Source organism: Carlito syrichta, unplaced genomic scaffold, assembly GCF_000164805.1.
Source record: "Carlito syrichta isolate Samal-C Ts95f unplaced genomic scaffold, Tarsius_syrichta-2.0.1 Scaffold85402, whole genome shotgun sequence".
NCBI classification, from domain to species: Eukaryota; Metazoa; Chordata; class Mammalia; order Primates; family Tarsiidae; genus Carlito; species Carlito syrichta.
In genome coordinates, this window is record NW_007029498.1 from 120,684 (window position 1) to 139,762 (window position 19,079).

The following is a 19,079-nucleotide window of genomic DNA, read 5'->3' on the forward strand; positions in this document are numbered from 1 at the left end:
TGCGGTGGCCGGGAGTGGCCACTGTACTCCAGTCTGGGTAACAGAGTGAGACTCCAACTCAAAAAAAAAAAAGAAAGAAAGAAAGAAAGTGGACTGAATAAATAAAATATGGTACATATACATGATGGAATACTATGCAGCCATAAAGAACAAAATCATATCCTTGCAGCAACATGGACGCAGCTAGAGACCATCATTCTACGTGAACTAGCACAGAAACCAAAAACTGAATACCACGTTCATAAGTGGGCGCTAAACACTGGGTATGTGGGCGCAAAGGTAGGGACAACAGATGCAGGGCACTACTAAAGAAGGAAGGGAAGCGGGTTTAAGAGGCACACAACCACCTACTGGGTACCATATCCACTAGTAGGTGGGAAGAGGGCTCACCAGAAGCCCCAAACTTGCCTTCAAGCAAGGAAATCCTCACATGTATCCACAACTCTGAATAATAATAAAAAAGAAACAGTGAAATCTCCACATTGATAACGTTAATGATGGCCATCACATATTAGCTTTTACTTACCCCGGTACTGCCCTAGGCAATATAATCATTAAAACAAACCTGTGAAGTCGGCAATATTCATAGTAATGAAGAGGAAGCTGAGTCTTGGAAAGGTTAGGATTTTCCCAGGAAGGCCAGGATTCAAGTCCAATTCTGGCTGATCCTACTGCCTGGACTCTTAACCACTCATCCATACTGACTCCTTTTAGAAAGGAAGGATTCTTTCTACTCTATTCTAAAACTAGAATCCTCAAGTTGGCAGCAGGGGAAGAAAGGAAGGAAAAGAAAAATAAGAAAACCTGATAATTTAAAAAATACCTAGTTATAGCTCGCAGTCTGTCTGACTCATAGCTCAGAGATGAGGGCAGAGTGTGGCATGTCCAAGCTTAAGGCTGGTGGAGATTTTTGTGACTGGTCAAAAATTAATCAATCAAACAGCATGCAATGGCCCACAATGCCACAGGGAGAGATGATTTCCAAAAAGAAAACTTCTTCAAATAACCATATTTAAATCAGTAAGTGTGTATGAAAGAGAATCACCTTTAGCAAAAAGGAAGAAACGTTTGTCAGCTAATACCCATGTATTTTCTCTTGCAAAAGCTTATTGAACTACTTTCACACTCATTAGGATGGTTATTATTACAAAAATTAGAAAATAATATAAGTTAGTGAGGATGTGGAGAAACTAGAAGTCTTGTATGCTGCTAGGGGAATGCAAAAGGGTGCAGCTGCTATTTATAGCTTTACTAGGATGCTATGCTCTGAGTGCACCCTTAGTATATTAAAAGATTGAAGGAGACCAAGCATGGGCTCACGCCTGTAATCCCAGCGCTTTGGAATGCCAAGAGGGGAGGATTGCTGAGGCCATGAGATAGAGACCAACCGGGCAACATAGCAAGACCATGTCTCTATAAAAAAATTTTTTTTAATTATCTCTGTGTGGTATCATGCACCTGTAGTCCTAGCTGCTTGGGAGGTTGTGGTGGAAGAATCGCTTGAGCCCTGGAATTCAAGACCAGCCTGAACAACATAGGGAGAGCATACGTCTACTTTAAAAAAAATTTTTTTTTTAATTTAATCTATTGTGGTAGCATGCCCCAGCTTCTTGGGAGCTGAGGTGGGAGAATGGCTTGAGCTCAGGAGTTTGAGGTTGCAGTGGGCTATGATTGCACCACTGCACTTCAGCCTGGAAGACACAGCAAGACTGTCTCCCAAAAAAATAAAAAACAGAAAAATAAAGACTGAAGGTCGAGTTACTTCCATTAGCTTACAAGGACTGACATTCACCTATCTGTCCATTTACACTGCCCTGACCATCTACTTTGAGCCCTGCCTGTTCTCGGTTCAGGTCAACTAAACTGTTCTTGCCTGTGGTGATGACTTTCTGATGGGGAAAGATTAAAAAAATAATAAATCAGCAAATAAACATACACTGTGTGAGATAGCTAAGAAGTGAGGAAAATACACAGGCACCCGTGCTATATTTCAACTAAAACATAAAACCTTAAAGAACTTGAGGTTTGTTATTCTAAAAAGAATTCCCATGCAAAGTCAGCATCTGAGCTCTGAAAACAATCCCTGTCCTGTGACAAACTTAAAGGAAGTCTATAACAAGATCTAATATATTCCAAATATACCTGAGGCAGATTTGCTATAATCTTCGAAGCGGGTTTTCAAGATAATATGTGTTTACAAATGGAGCCTGTGAAGGTTTGCCACACCACGGCTGCCCTGGTATTTTCCTTTTCCTAAGGATACAGGAGCAGGAGGGGATGGGTGGGGCGGAAAGGCCTGAATCTGAGGAAGAAGCAAGGTCTCACATCGTGCTAACCAGGTAGCGATCTACCTGGTGCTCATCCATGCCTAGTGATTTGGGCAAACAATTCCTGGGCTTCATGAATCTAAAGTAGTGAGAAAAGAACAATCCCTCCCCAGTGGCTGTAGCTTTACAGTGAGGAAAAGAAGCATGCCTTTGTAAGACGCAAGACCTGGAAAAATGACCGCTCATTCGGTCCAGGAAATTCTCGACGGCAATGTTTCCCGGGCTCATCCAAGCCCGTGAGACACCTGCGGCTTGTCCTGGATCTTTCTCCTAAATTGCTGCTCGCCAAGAGAGGGATCTAGAAATCTAAAGATTTTAAACAAGAGTCCAAGGTAAGTCTCACGAGAAGGGAAGAATATGAAACTCTGCAACACAGACTTCAGAAAAATGAGAGAATAAATAGTCTATGAAAAGAAGCAACTTCTAGAAGCTAATTTACATCAAAATTGACACTGCAGGCAAACGGTCATTATGAGGGCTTCTGCTTGTATCCATACTGAGGCCAAGAGTGACTGGTGGGCTGAAAGTGAGGGTGCTGGTCTGATTACGCCTTAAAGCATTGTTCTGGCTGCTCTGTGACTCCGGGGCTCGGGAGGGAGTCAGAGTCAAAGCACAGGACTAGTTAGGCAGCCACTGGCCAATTCACCTTCAGAGCCTGTGTGACTTGGGTCAGAGGGATGGCATGGAAGAACTAGGAGTGTGATCTACCAACTGGACTTGCTGAAGGACTGGATATACAATGTAAGGGGAAGAGAGTCAAGACTGGCTGTGAGGGTTGGAACCGGACAACTACAAGGATGAAGCTGCCATCAACGGAAGAGGAGCCGGGCTCGGTGACTCTGCCTGTAATCCCGCGCTTTGGGAGGCTGAGGTGAGTGAATTGCCTGAGCCCGTGGGTTCGAGACCCGCCCGGGCAACTTGGCGTGATCTCATCTCTACAAGAAATCAAAAAATTAGCCAGGCGTGGTAGCGCACGCCTGTAGATCCAGCTACTCTGGAGGCTGAGGCGGAAGGATCGCCGGAGCCCAGCAGGTCGACACTGGGGTGGCTGTGAGTGTCCCACTGTACTCCAGCCTGGGTGACAGAGTGAGACTCCAACTCAAAAAAAAAAAAAAAAAAACCAGAAGAGAAGAACACTATCTATGGATGGAACAGGTTTGGTAGAGGGAGAAACAGGTCCTCGGTTGGGACATGCTGAGTTTGTCATGCCTAATATACACCTCTAGTGGGATACTGAGCAAGCATGTATCTCAAGGGAGCAGTTTGAGCTAAAGATACAAATTTCAGAGTGGTCTGGGTATACACTGTTGTGTTGATCGAATAGCGTTACCCAAAATTCATGACACTCAGAACCTCAGAATATGGCCTTATTGGGAAATAGAGTCTTTGTAGATTTAATTAATTAATGATCTTAAAATGAAACCACACCCTGAATTTAGGGTAGGCTCTCAAGCCAATGACTGGTATCCTTATAAGAGAATGGTAGAGGGAGGTCTGACACACAGAGACACAGAGAAGAAGGTGCAGATGGGATGCTGCTGTCTAGGAGGGGTGACAGGGAATGGGCTGGGGACGAGCAGTAGAATCACTAGACTCCTCAGGTTAGTGCCCGGTGCCCTTGAAGTAGAAGGATGGAAAGCCAGCTGGGTACCTCAGCACCGGTCACAGCTGCTGTGTAGATACAAGGCCAAAACAGCCTGAGGGGCAGACTTCCTCAGGACTGAGCCATGAGATTCCACCAGGCGAGGAAGGCAAAGGGGAACGGGTGGTGAGTCTATTCAAGCTTGGGAAGGAGAGGTGAGAAGCTTCTCTTTTCCTCTGGGTGGAGGCGTGGGGAGGTGGCAGGTTCGAGGAGTGGGAAATGCTGGGGAGGGGCTGCACTCGCTGGGGGTGGGGCACCAGAGGGTGAACAGACAGAAGGGGGGTGATGGCTGGAGTGTAAATGATGCAGGGGAGGAAAGAGAGAGAGGCTGTGCCATCAAGTGGCTGGGTGGAGGCAGAGGGGAGAGGACAGAGTCCCGCGGGAAGTCAAGAAACAGAGAGGCCTGCGTTTGAAAGGCAGGGATCCCAAGGAACGACTGACTGAAGGATGCCAGGGGTGTGCTGGGGAGAGTGAGAGCCAGAGTTGGGTGCCGTGATGAGAATCTCAGGACAACTGCAGGGAACTGGGAATGACTGGCAGGGCCTGACAGCATGGACTTCAAAGCTGATGGTTCTGGGGGGAAGGAGAGAGGAGCAGAAGGTCTGGAAATGGTCAAGAAGAGCAAGCAGTGCAGCTCCTTGCAAGGCATCAAAAAGAGCTCAGCTCAAGCACACCGTTGGTCCTCCTCGACAATAACGCAGGCTGAGGATGCATAATCCAAAAATCCAAAATCTGAGACTTTTTGAGCACCAACATGATGCTCAAAGGAAAAGCTCAATCAGGCGTGGTGGCTCACACCTGTCATTCCAGCACTTTGGGAGGCCGAGGCAGGTCGACTGCTTGAGTCCAGGAGTTCGAGATCATCCTGGACAACATAGAGAGACCTCGTTTCTACAAAAAAAAAAAAAATTAAAAAATTCGCTGGATGTGGTAGTGTGCCTGTAGTTCCAGCTACTCCAGATGCTGAGATGGAAGGATGGCCTGAGCCCGGGAGGTCGAGGCTTTGGTGAGTAGTGATTGTTTTGATCATGCCACTGCACTCCAGCTTGGGCAACAGCGTAAGATCCCAAATTAAAACAAAAAACAAAAGCTCACTGGAGCATTTCAAAATTTGGATTTTCAAATTAGGGATGCCTAACTGGTAAATATAATGTAAAAATTCCAAGACTCAGAAAAAAAAATCCAAGTCTGAAACACATATGGTCCCAAGCATTTTGAATAAGAGCTACTCAACCTGTAGTATAAATATAATCATAACCAACAAACATGCAAGTAGTTGGCTCTGTGATATACCACATGCAAGTAGTTGGCTCTGTGATATACCACAGATAATAATAATATAGATGTTGGGGGAGGTGAGTGGAAAATTAACAAGAGATGGAAAAATCCTGATCTTGTGGAGAAGAACCCACTAGCCATTATCATGTGAATTCCAGCACCTGCCTCCCCAGGTAGGTGCAGAGACAGGGCGAGAGGCCACAAAGGCCTGAATAACTCTAGGGGAGGGCAGACCTGTCCAGTTGTGGGGTTGTTTTTTTTTTCCCTCCAAATTAAGCTAAATGCATCTGCCACTGGCTTCAGTGTCAAGTATTTCATTTCTAATTTCTCGTTCGTCCTGGTGTTCTGTATGCCACAAGGAACATGAAACAAAGCAGCGCTTTTGTCTTGTCCTATGGGCCCAGACACCTATGTTCTACTTCCTTCTTCTTTTCTCACTTTCATTTCGACCCACATGGTTAAGTTTTGTGCAGGAAAATAAGCCCACAGAAAATGAACCCACAGGGAAGAAAATACTTTATGGCTAAACACCCCAAATAGTGACTCAAAAAACCTTTAAAAAAATATTTTTCTAGTTACTCATTCAAAGCTGGATGAGGCAGAGAGTGAAGAATTTACTGTTTCAAACGGAATACTGGCAGTCTTCACTTAAAGTGGTCAATATAATAATTCAGCAAATATTTGCTGAGCACCTACTCTATATAGGGCACCGTGCTCAGTGCTAAGGAAACAAAGGTAAACAAGGACTTATCAAAAAACTCTAATTGTGGTACATGCTCTGAAAGAAATGAACAGGAGGCCAAGGTAGAGAAGAGGGAGCGTGCATGGGGTCGGGACGGAGCCGCCTTAGGTGGAAGGTCAGGGAAGGCATCCTTGGGCAGGGGATGTGGCATGGCAGAGCGTGAGGGTGGGAGTTTCCAGAAGGGGACCCAGGAGCAGCACCGGGATAGGAAAGAGTTTGGTGAACTCAGAGCTGACGAAAGCAGGCTCTAGGGAGTCAGCCACACCACGGGCCCTGAGGAGTTTCCGCCAGTGTGGTGGGAATCCATGGAAGGGAATTAGTAGGGATGCAAAAATCATCCAACTGGTAGACTCCTAGGTGGTCGGATTCACAGGAACAGGGAGCGGGATGACTGGGAGCTGGTGTGTGAGGGGTGCAGAGATTCAGTGTGGAGGGAGAAGGAGTTCTGGAGAGGGATGGCAGTGATGGCTTCACAGCAACGTGAATGCACTTAATGCCACTATCTGTATTCAAACATGGCTAAAATGGCATGGTGTATGATATGTATGTTTTACCACAATTAAAAAAAAAAAGGCAAGAAAAAAAATCATCCAATGATCTCCATCTAGTTTGAAGCTTGGAAAGAAGGACACCAAAGAAACAGAAGAGATATGTTAGAAGCTGGGCTGTCCGGGGAAATACACAGGCACCCTTCCACTAAACAATTACTCATTGTTTATCCGCAATTCACACTTAAACGGGCACTCAAATTTCTGTTTGCCAAATTGGGCGATGCCATTTAAGAGGCAACTGCAAGAGTCCAGAAGAGAGAGGATGGTGACCCGGAGGAGGGAGATCTATTTTGGAAGAACAAATGAGAAGGTTTGCTTATAAGCTGTCAGGGAAGAGGTGGGGGAAGAAAACAGAAGACTCAGGATGACACGGTGGGGGTGTCCCTGGCGTGGAAAGGGCTGGGCAGGGAGGGACCATTGGCTGAGGAAGCTGTGGCCGAGAAGGATCCTGTGTGGCCCACCTCCAGGGGACTGTGGCCTGCCTGTACACATGGTCTCTGACTGGAGCCACCAGGGCAGGGGCTCTAAAGGGCTGCAAGCTGGAGACCTGTCTCCAGGGAAGGGGTCTTGTTGTGGGGAGAAGGCGAGACCAGGAGCCGGCCCCCTGTGGCAGGAGCTTTGTCCAGGTTGCTGAGGCATCCCTCCGAGCTTTGGGTAGCATCTAGGCTGCTGCTATGGCAGAGATGAGGTGCCCTCAGAAACGGCACCAGGGAGCCCAGAAGCCCCATTTCCTGGGACCGGCGCTGAATCAAGGCCAAGTCCTGAGCAGGACTGAGTTGGGTGGGGGAGCCCAAGAACCTGACCTCCACGAAACCTGGGAAATGCATTCCAGGCACCCAACTAACCTCAGAGTAAACGTTTAAGTCAAACCGGTCTTAAACTGGGGGTGAGGACTACTTCTGGTGACTCAATTTTAAAACATTTATCATATCATGTTTCACAAAACCCCATGAGTTACATAGCTCCATGCATGCATGTCTTTTTAAAGCACACATTCCAAGGGTGAAGGAAGAAAGCTTTTTTCCACAGAAGCCTAGAAAATCATGTTTTTAAAAAGACACTTCTTAATAATTATTTCATTTTTTTTTCCTTCATGGAAAAACAACTAATATGTACCGACTTTTAAAAAAAAAAGTGAACTGTATAGTTTCATTTACATACGAATAGAAATCAGGTTTTTTTTTTTAAAGAATGTGGTGTAGGAAGTGGTCAGGAAGAGACAGAGAAAAGAAGCGGAGGAGAAAGAAAAGGAGGAATAGGAGAGAGTCTACCAAGGGGAGGGAGGGAAGTTGTGGAAACAGAGCAGGATTCTAGGAAACAGGAGTGAAGAGAAGAGAGAGGAACAGGGAAGGGAGACAGGCCACGTGCTTGGCTTCCACCTAAACCACTACACTAAAAAGAATTCAGCCAAGTTCTTCACACACTTTCCGGCCACAGAATTCGGTGGAAGATTCCTTGTTCTCTGAATACACAACTGAACTCCATGTAGACTTCACTGTCTAGTCGGTGCTGTGGCCTTATCTCCTACTTAAAGGACACCATGCTCCTAGTATCCTCAGGCCTGCCTGGACCGACCCTCTCAACCCTTTCTCTGGGGTCTGCCCAGGGATGTCCTCTGCCCTTTCCCTTACTCTCTCAGGGATCTCAACAGACCCCTATTTAAATGACCCCTATTTACACGATCGTATGTAGCACCAGACTCTGGCCCTCTCTAGTTCATGTTTTACCTCCCAGCCCCAGACCACCGTACTAAAAAATCTGTCCACTTGGGACACCTCTGTCTAACATCCCACGGCCCCTCAAACCTGAAAGGACAGACCGAGAGTGGGAAGTCATTTTTCATCTTGTTCTTAAACCCTGACACAATGATGAGAAAGTAGAAGCTATGCTTTTGAAGAAATGCACACGTTGGGTAAAATGAACTTTGCCGACTTTGTCTTTTCAGAAACAGATTTCCTGGTGCCAGGTATCCGAGGTATCTCACAGCGGCAATCAAGCTTGCCTAGAGTAAAGGGAATTTACAAGGCCTAAGACATCCTGCATTGGGCAAGGCTTGTAAAGGTCATGAAACGTGTAATCACAAAAGTTATGACCACTCAGAGGGAGAGCAGGTAGGGATTCGCTCTTCCAGTAAATTGGGCCCTATCCACAGGGAAGCCAAGAATTCCCCCGAAGCTACCCACTGGGAATGCCTAGGAGATAAGGGGAAGTGCACCCTCCACTAGCTCTAAGGAATGTCGTTTGGGAAGGTGCAGGAGCATTAGAATCCTTGTCACAGCCTTCTCTAGGGGCTATGATGATGTGGGCGGACATTAAGGCTCTCTGTGTCACAGGCTCTCCAAGACATCCACAGGTGGTCGACAAGGAAGTCACAGCAGTCACATGCAACATCTCCAAGAAAAGGATCTAAGCCAGGATGCTACAAGGCCACACTCACCTGGAAGGTAGGCCCACTCCCTGTCTGTGGTGGGTGAAGAGTAAAATTGATCTCATCAGTCAGCCATCCCCCCGCCCCCCAACCCAAGGCTAACAATGCCAATCCCTCAGCTGCTCCATCCAGACACCTTCTCTATCTATTTCTACACACCTGTGATGTGAAGCACTGACCTCACTCAGGCCCATCCTCCCTCCCTTACCCCTGGACTCTGGCTTTCCTCCCCTCTAATCATTTTTGTACATGATGGCAGAGAAGTCTTTAAAGCACAGGCCTTATCCTATCACATTCCTGCTGAAAGGCTCAGTCAATTCCCGTTATTCCCAGGACAAATGGCAAACTCCCACCAAGCAACATGCCACAGTTTCATGGCTCGGGCCTTACACCAGCTTTTGGAAGCAAAATGGAGAAGCCACTTGGTTGAGAGGTTTAATTGTCTCCAGTCTTGGACAGAAACTCCTTCAGGTTTCTGTCTCTCAGATCAAGGAGCTTCTTGGCTTTAGTGTAGGGGATAGGGGTCGGAGGGAGGGGCCTGAGAATCTAACTCTGAGTTGAAAAAGTTGAGAATGAGTCCTGTCCATTTGGGGGCATGCTTTTTAGAGGGGAGCTCTGGACTGAAACACAGACTTCCTTTTTCCTTTTCCAAAACAAACAAACAAAACAACAACAACAACAAACCAAACAGCAATAACACAAAATCTTAGGAGTATGGAAAGCAGAAAGCCCTGTGGTTTTCCAACAGTCAAAACAGATCAATTACTAGACAGAACACCTTCGCATGGTGGGGGGAGGGGAGGAGACATAAATAAATATTATAGAAAATATAAACAGCAGCCACTAATTACTAAAAAGCATACTATAACTAAGAGAGCAAAACCATAAGTCCGACTGAGACTATTTGTTGAGTATAATCATTTTCATTTTTTTGCAAATATATTTCGCAGCCAGTTTTCTACAGAACTGCTAACTCTTCCTCCTGCATAGCTTAGGGTAAACAGCAAGTCCAGTTTCCTTAATGTCCATGTCTCTCTCCATGCACCCCCTTGCACCTCCTTTTCTGTGCCATCATGCACCAGTTCCTGCAAGTGAAGGTCCCTCCCCCCATCCATACTTCTTCCCAAGCTAGCAGGACTAACCCTGACTCTCAGGGTTGCCTCTTCCTCCGGGAAGCCTACCCTTGCCTGCTACCTCACTCTCTAGGCCGCATCGCCCTCCCCATGCTCTGAAAGGAGCCTGCAGTGCCCGCCCTGGTATCCCTTGTCATATTCCTAGGGCTGTGCCCTGTCCTTGCCTGTTCCTCACCAGTCTCCCATAGCCAATGACTCCCCGAGGCAGGGAAATGTCTCGCGTATCTCCTCCCTACACAATGGCTGGCTGTGCTCAGTGTGGGTTTGTGGGTGAACGAGAGGGAGCCATGCTAGGAGGGCGAGGGGGCATGGGAGAGCCAGCCAAGTGCTACAGACCAAGGTCAGTTGGATGTCACCCTCTGTTGCTCCTTTCAAAGTACTTTCACCTCTACTTCTAACTTGTGAGCAGCTGGTGACAAACTCTGTCTGCTCCTAAACCACTTCAGTTTATCTCTAGCCTTGCAGGCTTCCGTGGTGAGAGCCCAAAAGAAAATTATTTTGTGACTTACAGTGGCACTGACAAGAAATGGCCACCCCTGGACGAGATAATGTCAAGATAAGAGGCAGATCTTGCACAAACACCAAGCGTGCCACCACCACCCGCTTAGATGAACCCAAAGCTTGTCCTTGGTGCTGGAACGCTTTCCAGTCAAAATTAAAGCAAGCATATATTCTTCTGCCTACTTGCTATTTCAGACAGCCAGTCGTGGCTCCTCTGCTTAAATATGCAAAACACCCCCACCCCACAAAGAAAAAAAAAAGAGAGTTCCTGTTTTATGCTACTTTTAAATGACAGTTTCCAATTCCTTCCATTTTTTCAGAAGGAAACTGCATATGATCCAGTTTTGCAATTCTGACACCAACTCGAGTTTCATTTGTCCATTTTGTAAGTTTTCATGGTCAAAGTTTAAGCAGTGAATATGAAACTCATTATTCCCAAAAGATAAATAGAACATTTATGTGCCCAGCATCTGGTGTCGTGTTAATGTGATACGTTCATGTTCCTTTATTCAGAGTAACATCAAAATCTTGTATCAATGTCATCTGAATATGCTCAGAATCATTAGTTATAAGTTTTGGGTGATGATTCACATAGATAGTCTAAGTAGTCTCGGGATATTAGAGTCTAGGCCGTGGGAAACCTAGCCAGTGCCTCCTCTTGTACAGATAAAGACACTTGAGGCCTACGAAATGACTTTTCCCCAGCAGAAGCAGGTTTCCTAGCTCTCAGCTCAATGCTCTCTCCACCATTAACATCATCGATGACTCCATTTACAAGATCACGGCAATATTTCTCAAATTCTGTAGAGCTAACCAGAAGTTACGGCTTCCAGGCATCAGCTCCCAACAACGCACACCAAAGGACCATTACGTCCCGATCACTGCGTGGCTGTTCATCCAGAGAGGGGTGACCAGGTCAGATTACTTCATAGAATTAATTTATTCCTTCATTCCTTCTTCAGTGCTGGTCTTTCCCCTCCCCAAGGAAGCTTTTGTGCTTGAAAGAAAAATTGGCAGTAGTGGAATCTGCCGGGGTTGGGAGGGGACACACCTCATCCATAAGGGTACATGCATAATGAACATTTGTATACCTAACCCTGAATTGTACCCCACATCTTCAAAATTAAAAAAAATAAAGAGGGGAAAAAAAAATTGGGGAGTGCGGGAGCCTCAATATAGCATCACGCACAAAAATGCTCGTATACGGTGAAGTGAAGTAGGAAGAGGGTCTGGCCTCCTGGTTAAAGCACACACCAAGTCCATTCTTGCCACCAAGTCTGATTTGAGATCTCAGTGCAACTCTTCCTCCAGTTTAAGTAAATGCGATGACACTATCCATCAAGGGTTAATATGAACAGAGGTTCTGAAAATAAAGTAGCTTGATTAGGCTATAACAGGGGCAGGGGAAGGGCAGAGGGTGGGGGCGAATAGCCTTGAGCTACCACCATGGGACCTAACTTCTCTCATAGGTTTCTGACAATGAGACGGAAGAAGGAGACCCACACTGGATGATACTGGCAAATATTCCAGACACCTCGCTAGAATATCCCCCTCTAGACTTCTCAAGCCTGAATTACCAGCAACAGACTGGTGGGTCTCAACCCAGAGTTATTAAAGAGATTCCCCATCTATATATTGTTTTCAGTAGATAATAATGAGGGTGTGCTCAGAAAGCTCTGATGTTAAAACCCTTCCTGCTTGCAAAGGTCAAGAACTGCACAAATAGACCGAGGGTTCCTATCTTCCTCAGTTGACCAATCTTTAACTTTAAAAACGTGGCAAAAGTATCCTGAGCATAAAAAAGGGGATAAAATATATCCTGAGCATAATCACTATGTGATAGAAAGATCCATGTCTTGGTAATATTTTTTTTTGAGGAAAAAAAAAAGCTAAAAATATTATTAATTCTGATAGGCAAAATCTGTAAAGAGGAATGTGTATATACAGTAGTGTTGGGTGCAAAATATCATAGGAACAACGTGATCATGGGCCGCCAGTGGGGTACGGGATAAAGAATCAGTTATCTGGGGTCAGAGGACCCTGGATCAAGTCTCAGCCATTCCACCTTCTAGCTCCATAACCCTGAACAAGTCCAGTTCACCTTCTTATCTGTAAGATGTGTGAAATAACAATACAAATGCTTTCAAGGTTGTTGGGCTCATATTGGATAACGAAGGTGAAAGTGCTTTATCAACCAGCAGAAAAAACCGAAAAGAAATGTGACTTGTTGCCATGATTATAATAGTAACTTTGATTTAATTTTGCAGCTTTTTTTTTTTTAAAGAGAAAGGATCTTGCTATGTTGCCCAAGCTGACCTTGACCTCCTGAGCTCAAGTGATCTCACCACCTCAGCCTCTCAAGCAGCTGGGACTGCAGGGTGTGCACTACTGTGCCCAGCTTGACTTTGCAGTTTTGTTTTTTGTATTTTTTTTTTTTTGAGTTGGAGTCTCACTCCGTTGCCCAGACTGGAGTGCAGTGGCCACTCCCGGCCACCGCAGCCTCGACCTGCTGGACTCCGGCGATCCTTCCGCCTCAGCCTTCCAAGTAGCTGGAATTACAGGCACGCGCTACCACACCTGGCTGATTTTTTGATTTATTGTAGAGATGAGGTCTCGCTGCCCAGACGGGTCTCGAACCCGCGGGCTCAGGCAATCCACTCACCTCAGCCTCCCAAAGGCACGGGATTACAGGCTGAGCGACCGAGCCCAGCTGACTTTGCAGTTTTTATTGACTTTTACTCATAAATAATGGATTAATTTTTTGGTAATTTTTGCACTTCAGGGATGCTGCCACTACAGAGAAAAAAATGCCATGATTCACATGGGCTGGATTACAAGATGATTTACTTGAACTCCAAACTGCAACTGTAAAATTTCCACGTCTTTTTCCTCTCGGTTTTCCAACTCTATGATTCCATCTCTCTGGCCTTGACTTTCCACCATTTCAGCCCCGTCTCTTTTCCAAGTTTCCTTTTCTCCCATGTAAGGTAAAGGGTAGAAGGGAACTGTGTAAAGTCTCTCTGCTCTGAAAGTATCAAACTTTCTTTGCGGAAGGGTATGATCCTATTTCAGCACCAAAAGCGCGAAACTGCCTCATATAATACCAGGAGAAAAGCAGTGAGAAACTTTGCTCTAGCTGGGATTACTTGATCTATGTTGGGTGGACAGGAAGGCCAGTGGGTCAAAAAGTGTGGATGACACTTGGGCTCAGACAAGCCTTTAAGAACACACCCCGAGACATGAAGTGATGAAATCAGCTCTCACATGAACTGCGAGGCTGTCATGTGCACCCAGTCAGTTCCTGTCTCGATGGGTGTTGAGGGGAATGGGGAGGAGACAGCAGGGATGAGGAAATAGGTCGTGGGGAGAGGGAAGAAGAGGTCAGTTACAGATGGTGAGAAAAGTCCTGATTCTGCCCCTCACCAGTCCCCTTATTCTGTGGGACTGAGACTAATCAACTGGCTTATTTCTACTCCCAATAATCGATCTCTCGCGGAAATCTGCCGAATTTAACACTACCCCTCGTGAGCCCTAAATCTCCCAACTCTGGCGCTATTGACAATACTTATGGAAGAAAGCAAGTATCACCATGTGGCACCCCCACGAATTGTTTAGTTAGAGCTCAGATACCAAATGGACTTCTTTCAATCTTCTGCCGCATCCCTGCACTTCCACCCCAATAGTAAAGTGAGGAGAAGGCAGAGGAAAAGTTGGATTATTCAAGTCTCTGGGCACTCAGGGTCCTCTAGCACCCTGAGGCAGTTTCATTAATATTGACTCTTCTCATGCTACCCATTAAGGAAAAGTGAGAGTTCATTAGTGGCACGTGTTAGAAAGAAAAAGGGAAGAAAATACAGACATGGCTTTCTTGGCAGGGCGGACATGAAAGGGGCAAGGAGGAGGAGGAGGATTGCTGGGTAATACTGGTCATAAACGGCACTGAGGGCCTTTCAGTGGGACAAGGGATCAACAGTGAGCAGGGAGCAGATGTGCAAGGTATGTGACTTCAGACTGCGGCTGAAACGTACAGGCCCCACTTCGTGTTGCCAAGAATAAGTTCCCCTCCTTTTGCTCTTGGTATTACAATAAGAAAAGTCACAAGTATATGAAGCAAATAATAATTAAGGATGGGGAAACAAGTGGTCTCACCAGCTGCACCTTGAGGGAAGGACCAGGAAAGGGTCTGGGGAGGGTTTGCCCCTTGAATAAAGAAGAATTCAAAAGGCACCAGCGCTTGCTTGTAAAGAAAATTAATTTTGTGCTGAACCCACATGCTCAGGGTCTGGTTGATGACAGCTGACCCGCAGCTCCCACTGACCCTGAACAGTCCGTATACTTAAACTAGATGCCCCACCAGTGCTACCCATGGGCCACGGCCAGGAAGAAACCCAAGACAGGCGAATGAGTGCTCACCCGGCCAGGGCTGGATTTGGTAAACTGGCTTGGATGGAGACCAGTAGTAGTGACCTGGGTTGTCCCTGGCCCCTCCTGTCACCAAGGAGCTCAGCTCCATCACAGTTGACAGGGGAGTCGAAGGAAGCTACCCAGAACCCACAGTGTGACAGTCAAGGTCGGGGACCGCCACTTAGGCCTCGAGGCTGTGTGTCTCACTGTGTCCCAGTGATAAACCTTCACTACACCCTTCAAATCTCTCATCCAATAAGGGACACCCAAATCCCCACCCAAATAGGCTTCATTTATTGGTGTCAAGTATGGCTCAAGTTTATCAGACTTCTACTTTCTCCATCTCCTAACCTAATATCTACTCAGGATCCAGAACTGCACTCAACCCTGTGACCACTTATCTTATTGCTGAGCGGTGGTTTTCAAACTGTAGTCCTGGAACCCTCAGAGTCCCATGGAGCCTCCCATGGGCCAGCATAGGGTTAAAATGACAGGGCTGCCGGATCCTTTCTTTGCCCCTCTGTTCCACCATAGCAATTTTACTTCTCTATATTAGATACTGGCATTCCAGATCACATCTGAATTGCTTACTCAGATAAGAAACCTACTGAGCTCGCCAAGTTCCGGCCGATGAGATGATGCATTAGCAGGGTGGCTCATCACAAAATCCTTACTGGAATGATGGGCACTGCCCTCCTTTGGGCTTCCCCAGCTTCCCGCAATAGACTCTGAAGAGCTGTGTCCGTGTCAGCTCATCTGATTTGACCTTCAACGTCTTTTTAAAATAGGAAATTACCAGCTGGGCTCGGTGGCTCAGCACCTTTGGGAGGCTGAGGTGAGTGGATTGCCTGAGCCCACGGGTTCGAGACCCGCCTGGGCAGCGAGACCTCGTCTCTACAATAAATCAAAAAAATCAGCCGGGCATGGTAGCGCATGCCTGTAATTCCGGCTACTCAGAAGGCTGAGGCGGAAGGATCGCAGGAGCCCAGTAGGCGAGGCTGCGGTGGCCAGGAGCGGCCACTGCACTCCAGTCTGGGTGACCAAGTGAGACTCCAACTCAAAAAAAAAAAAAAACAGGAATTACCACTCCCAATTTACAGGTGAATAAACTAACCTAAAGAGGCACAGAACCCTGTTGAAAGTGGAAGGCTCTCAAGCAGCAGAGCCAGGACACAAACTCTAGTCTTCAGATGCTGAACTCCAGCAAGACCCATGGTACTCTGAAGTATTTGCCCTATGTACTCATTCATTCTTTGAGCTCATCTTCCCAAGAAGGCCTTATCAATCCCCCAACTGAAAGAGTGTTCGAGGGAAGAAGTGGGAGTGGAAAAGGAAGGCCATAATGACCAGACTTCCCTAGAACGTCTATAAATCTCTGGTGCTACATACCCTGGGCTTCATGGTACATGCCTTCCCAGCATGAACCACTTACACTTAAATACTGAGAAACAAGCAAGCAAATTACTGATGGACACCATGAAGTCAGCTGGCACCATTCAAATGTGCATTTCCTTGATATATCGGGTACACTGCTGCGTAACTTGCTTCTGCTCTTAAGTACATTTCAGAAGACATGTGATTCCAAAATAAACAAATGTGCAACTCCTAGGCTAGGACTAGTGCTAGTACAAATGAATATTTCATAGAATCCTGATGACACATCCAAGAAGGAATAAGAAGGGGAAGAGCAGGAAAGGAATACAGTTCCTCTGTTTTCAAAAATACTGAGAATTTAAAAGTACCAGCACATTAGATTTGTAACTTAAATAAAACATATGCATCATTTAAAAGCTGCTGTGCTTACACAGTATTGAATTGCCTCTGTGAAATGCTGAGTCAAGTGATTGATTTAGCTGCATTGTTTCCATGACTTGTAGGGAAATAAATATAAGCATTAAAAGGCTGGTTTGCCTCACAGAAGATATCCAATCAAAACGAGGCACACGTGCACACAATCCTCATGAATCTCCCATTACTGTCTCCAAGACAGTATACTGTGGAAGGTCTTTTTCTCCAACCACTACTGGGAAACATTCAATGGAAACTCCTTCTTCCTGGAACAGTAACTCCTTCATGAACTTGAAGCAGGGAGGTGTTTGTAAATTTATATACACACGGGGCGAGTACATTACCTGAGCAGAAAAGTCAATAAGCTTTGGAAGCAGCACTTTACCACCTTCCTCGCTCTTCAGGAAATCCAGCAAACTGCCTGTGTGTGGAGAAGGAACAAGTTAGTGAATTTCAAACACACAAGAAAAAAAATCCAAGCAAAATCCAAATGATCATTACGGTTAGTGGGGAAACCCCCACAAAATGAGGGGTTTTGCAATGTTGTATAGTCATAAAGTTTTTTTCTGAAGTTGGTCAAATCCAGTCCCCTCTAACCTGCTACCTTTGACCTGATGTGAAACATGGCATGTGCTCCAAGTGAGAAAGGATGGCAGTGGACACTGCTTTTCTCTTTAAAGGTATCTGAGAGCCATGCATTTCGGAGTACCTGCCACCATGATTCACTTACAGTCACTGCCTGATCTTTGGTGAGCTCCTCCAAAATGCCTGCTCTTAACAGACACTCAGCCAGTCTTGCTCCTATCTGTTTCCAACAAAAAACGCAGGACACGGCACATGTCTTAGGTGCCCAATGAGTATTTGATGAGTAAACTGTGCTTTGGAAAAAAGTTAGTCCTACCTACAAAGGAAGATGTACCAGACAAATTCTCTGACTTCCTATGGTTTTATCGCTAAAAAAAAGACCTTTTCCCCTAAAACTTCAAGTATCAATGTCATAGATAGCCTTGTTCAAGTTATTTACCTCATCTAAGTCTCTGTATAGTAGGCATGTATTAATAGTTACATTAGGAGTTTTTGTGAGGATGTAATCAGAGGATGGACTCAAAGCACAAGCCTTGGTGCTTGGCAGGTTGTCAATGCTTGTTAATGTTATATCATCTCACCCATAACACAGAACAGTAGTACTTAACCTTCGGACTGCTGAAATAACGAAGTGAGATCACCCATGTAAAGCAGCAAAAGCAGCCAGGTATATAGTAAGTATTCAATAAATGTTAAGCATTATTATGTGGAAAAACTCATAATAGGATTTATTATTCAGAATACAATTACTCTTTAATAATACTATTAGAATACTATCAGTTAATTAATTCAACAATATTTATTGAACTCCTACAAAGCATCTGGCCCTGAGCCTGGTTTCTGGGCTGTAGCAACCCAAGCCACAGGGGTTACTTTATTTTATTTTATTATGTATTTATTTACTTTCAGTTGGAGTCTCATTCCATCGCCCAGGCTGGAGTGCAGTAGCACACTCACGGCCACCCCAGCGTTGACTTGCTAGGCTCAGGATATCCTTCCACCTCAGCCTTCCAAGTAGCCAGAACTAAAGGCGTGTGCTACCATGCCTGACTAATTCTTTGACTTATCGTAGAGATGAGGTGTCACCATGTTGCCCAGGCTGGTCTCGAACCTCTGGGCTCAGGTAATCCTCTCACCTCAGCCTTCCAAAGTGCTGGGATTACGGGTTTGAGCCACTGCGCCCAGTCTATTTTATTTTCTTAAACAATATTCTTTTTTGGAAGGATTCTGAGTAACTGATAGTCTGAAACATTAACAAATATTAAATAATAAAATGCAATATTTATCTTTTGAGCTTATTCAGCTATGACATCACACTATAATCTCCATTATGCAGAGATGCTTATTAATTCTGGATTATTGCTTATGTTTCTTTGTTTCCCTCATTTACTACTTCTAAAGATGTTCTTTCGTTGCTTTTGGATTGGAGTCTCACTTTGTCGCCCAGGCTGGAGTGCAGTCGCATGATTATGGCTCACTGCAGCTTTTGACCTCCTGGGCTCAGGCACTCTTTTGATCTCATCCTCCTTAGTAGCTGAGACTACAGGTGAGTGCCACCACGCCCAGCTAATTTTTTTATTTTTTTGTAGAGACAGTCTCACTCTGTTGCCCAGGCTGGTCTCAAACTCCTGGCTCAAGTGATGACAGGCATGAGCCACCATGCCTGGCCACTTCTGAAGACTTTAAAAAAAAATCATTTG

General features: G+C 45.6%; 1 protein-coding gene across 3 annotated transcripts in view; it reads right to left on the reverse strand.

Moving 5' to 3' along the window:
- LYN (LYN proto-oncogene, Src family tyrosine kinase) overlaps positions 1 to 19,079 on the reverse strand; it is a 68,688-nt gene that overhangs the window by 25,744 nt on the left and 23,865 nt on the right. For all 3 annotated transcript variants that reach the window (XM_008056744.1, XM_008056736.1, XM_008056752.1), the window contains one exon: positions 17,139 to 17,215. In XM_008056744.1, the coding sequence (XP_008054935.1) occupies positions 17,139 to 17,215 (77 nt within the window). The remainder of the gene's footprint in view (positions 1 to 17,138; positions 17,216 to 19,079) is intronic.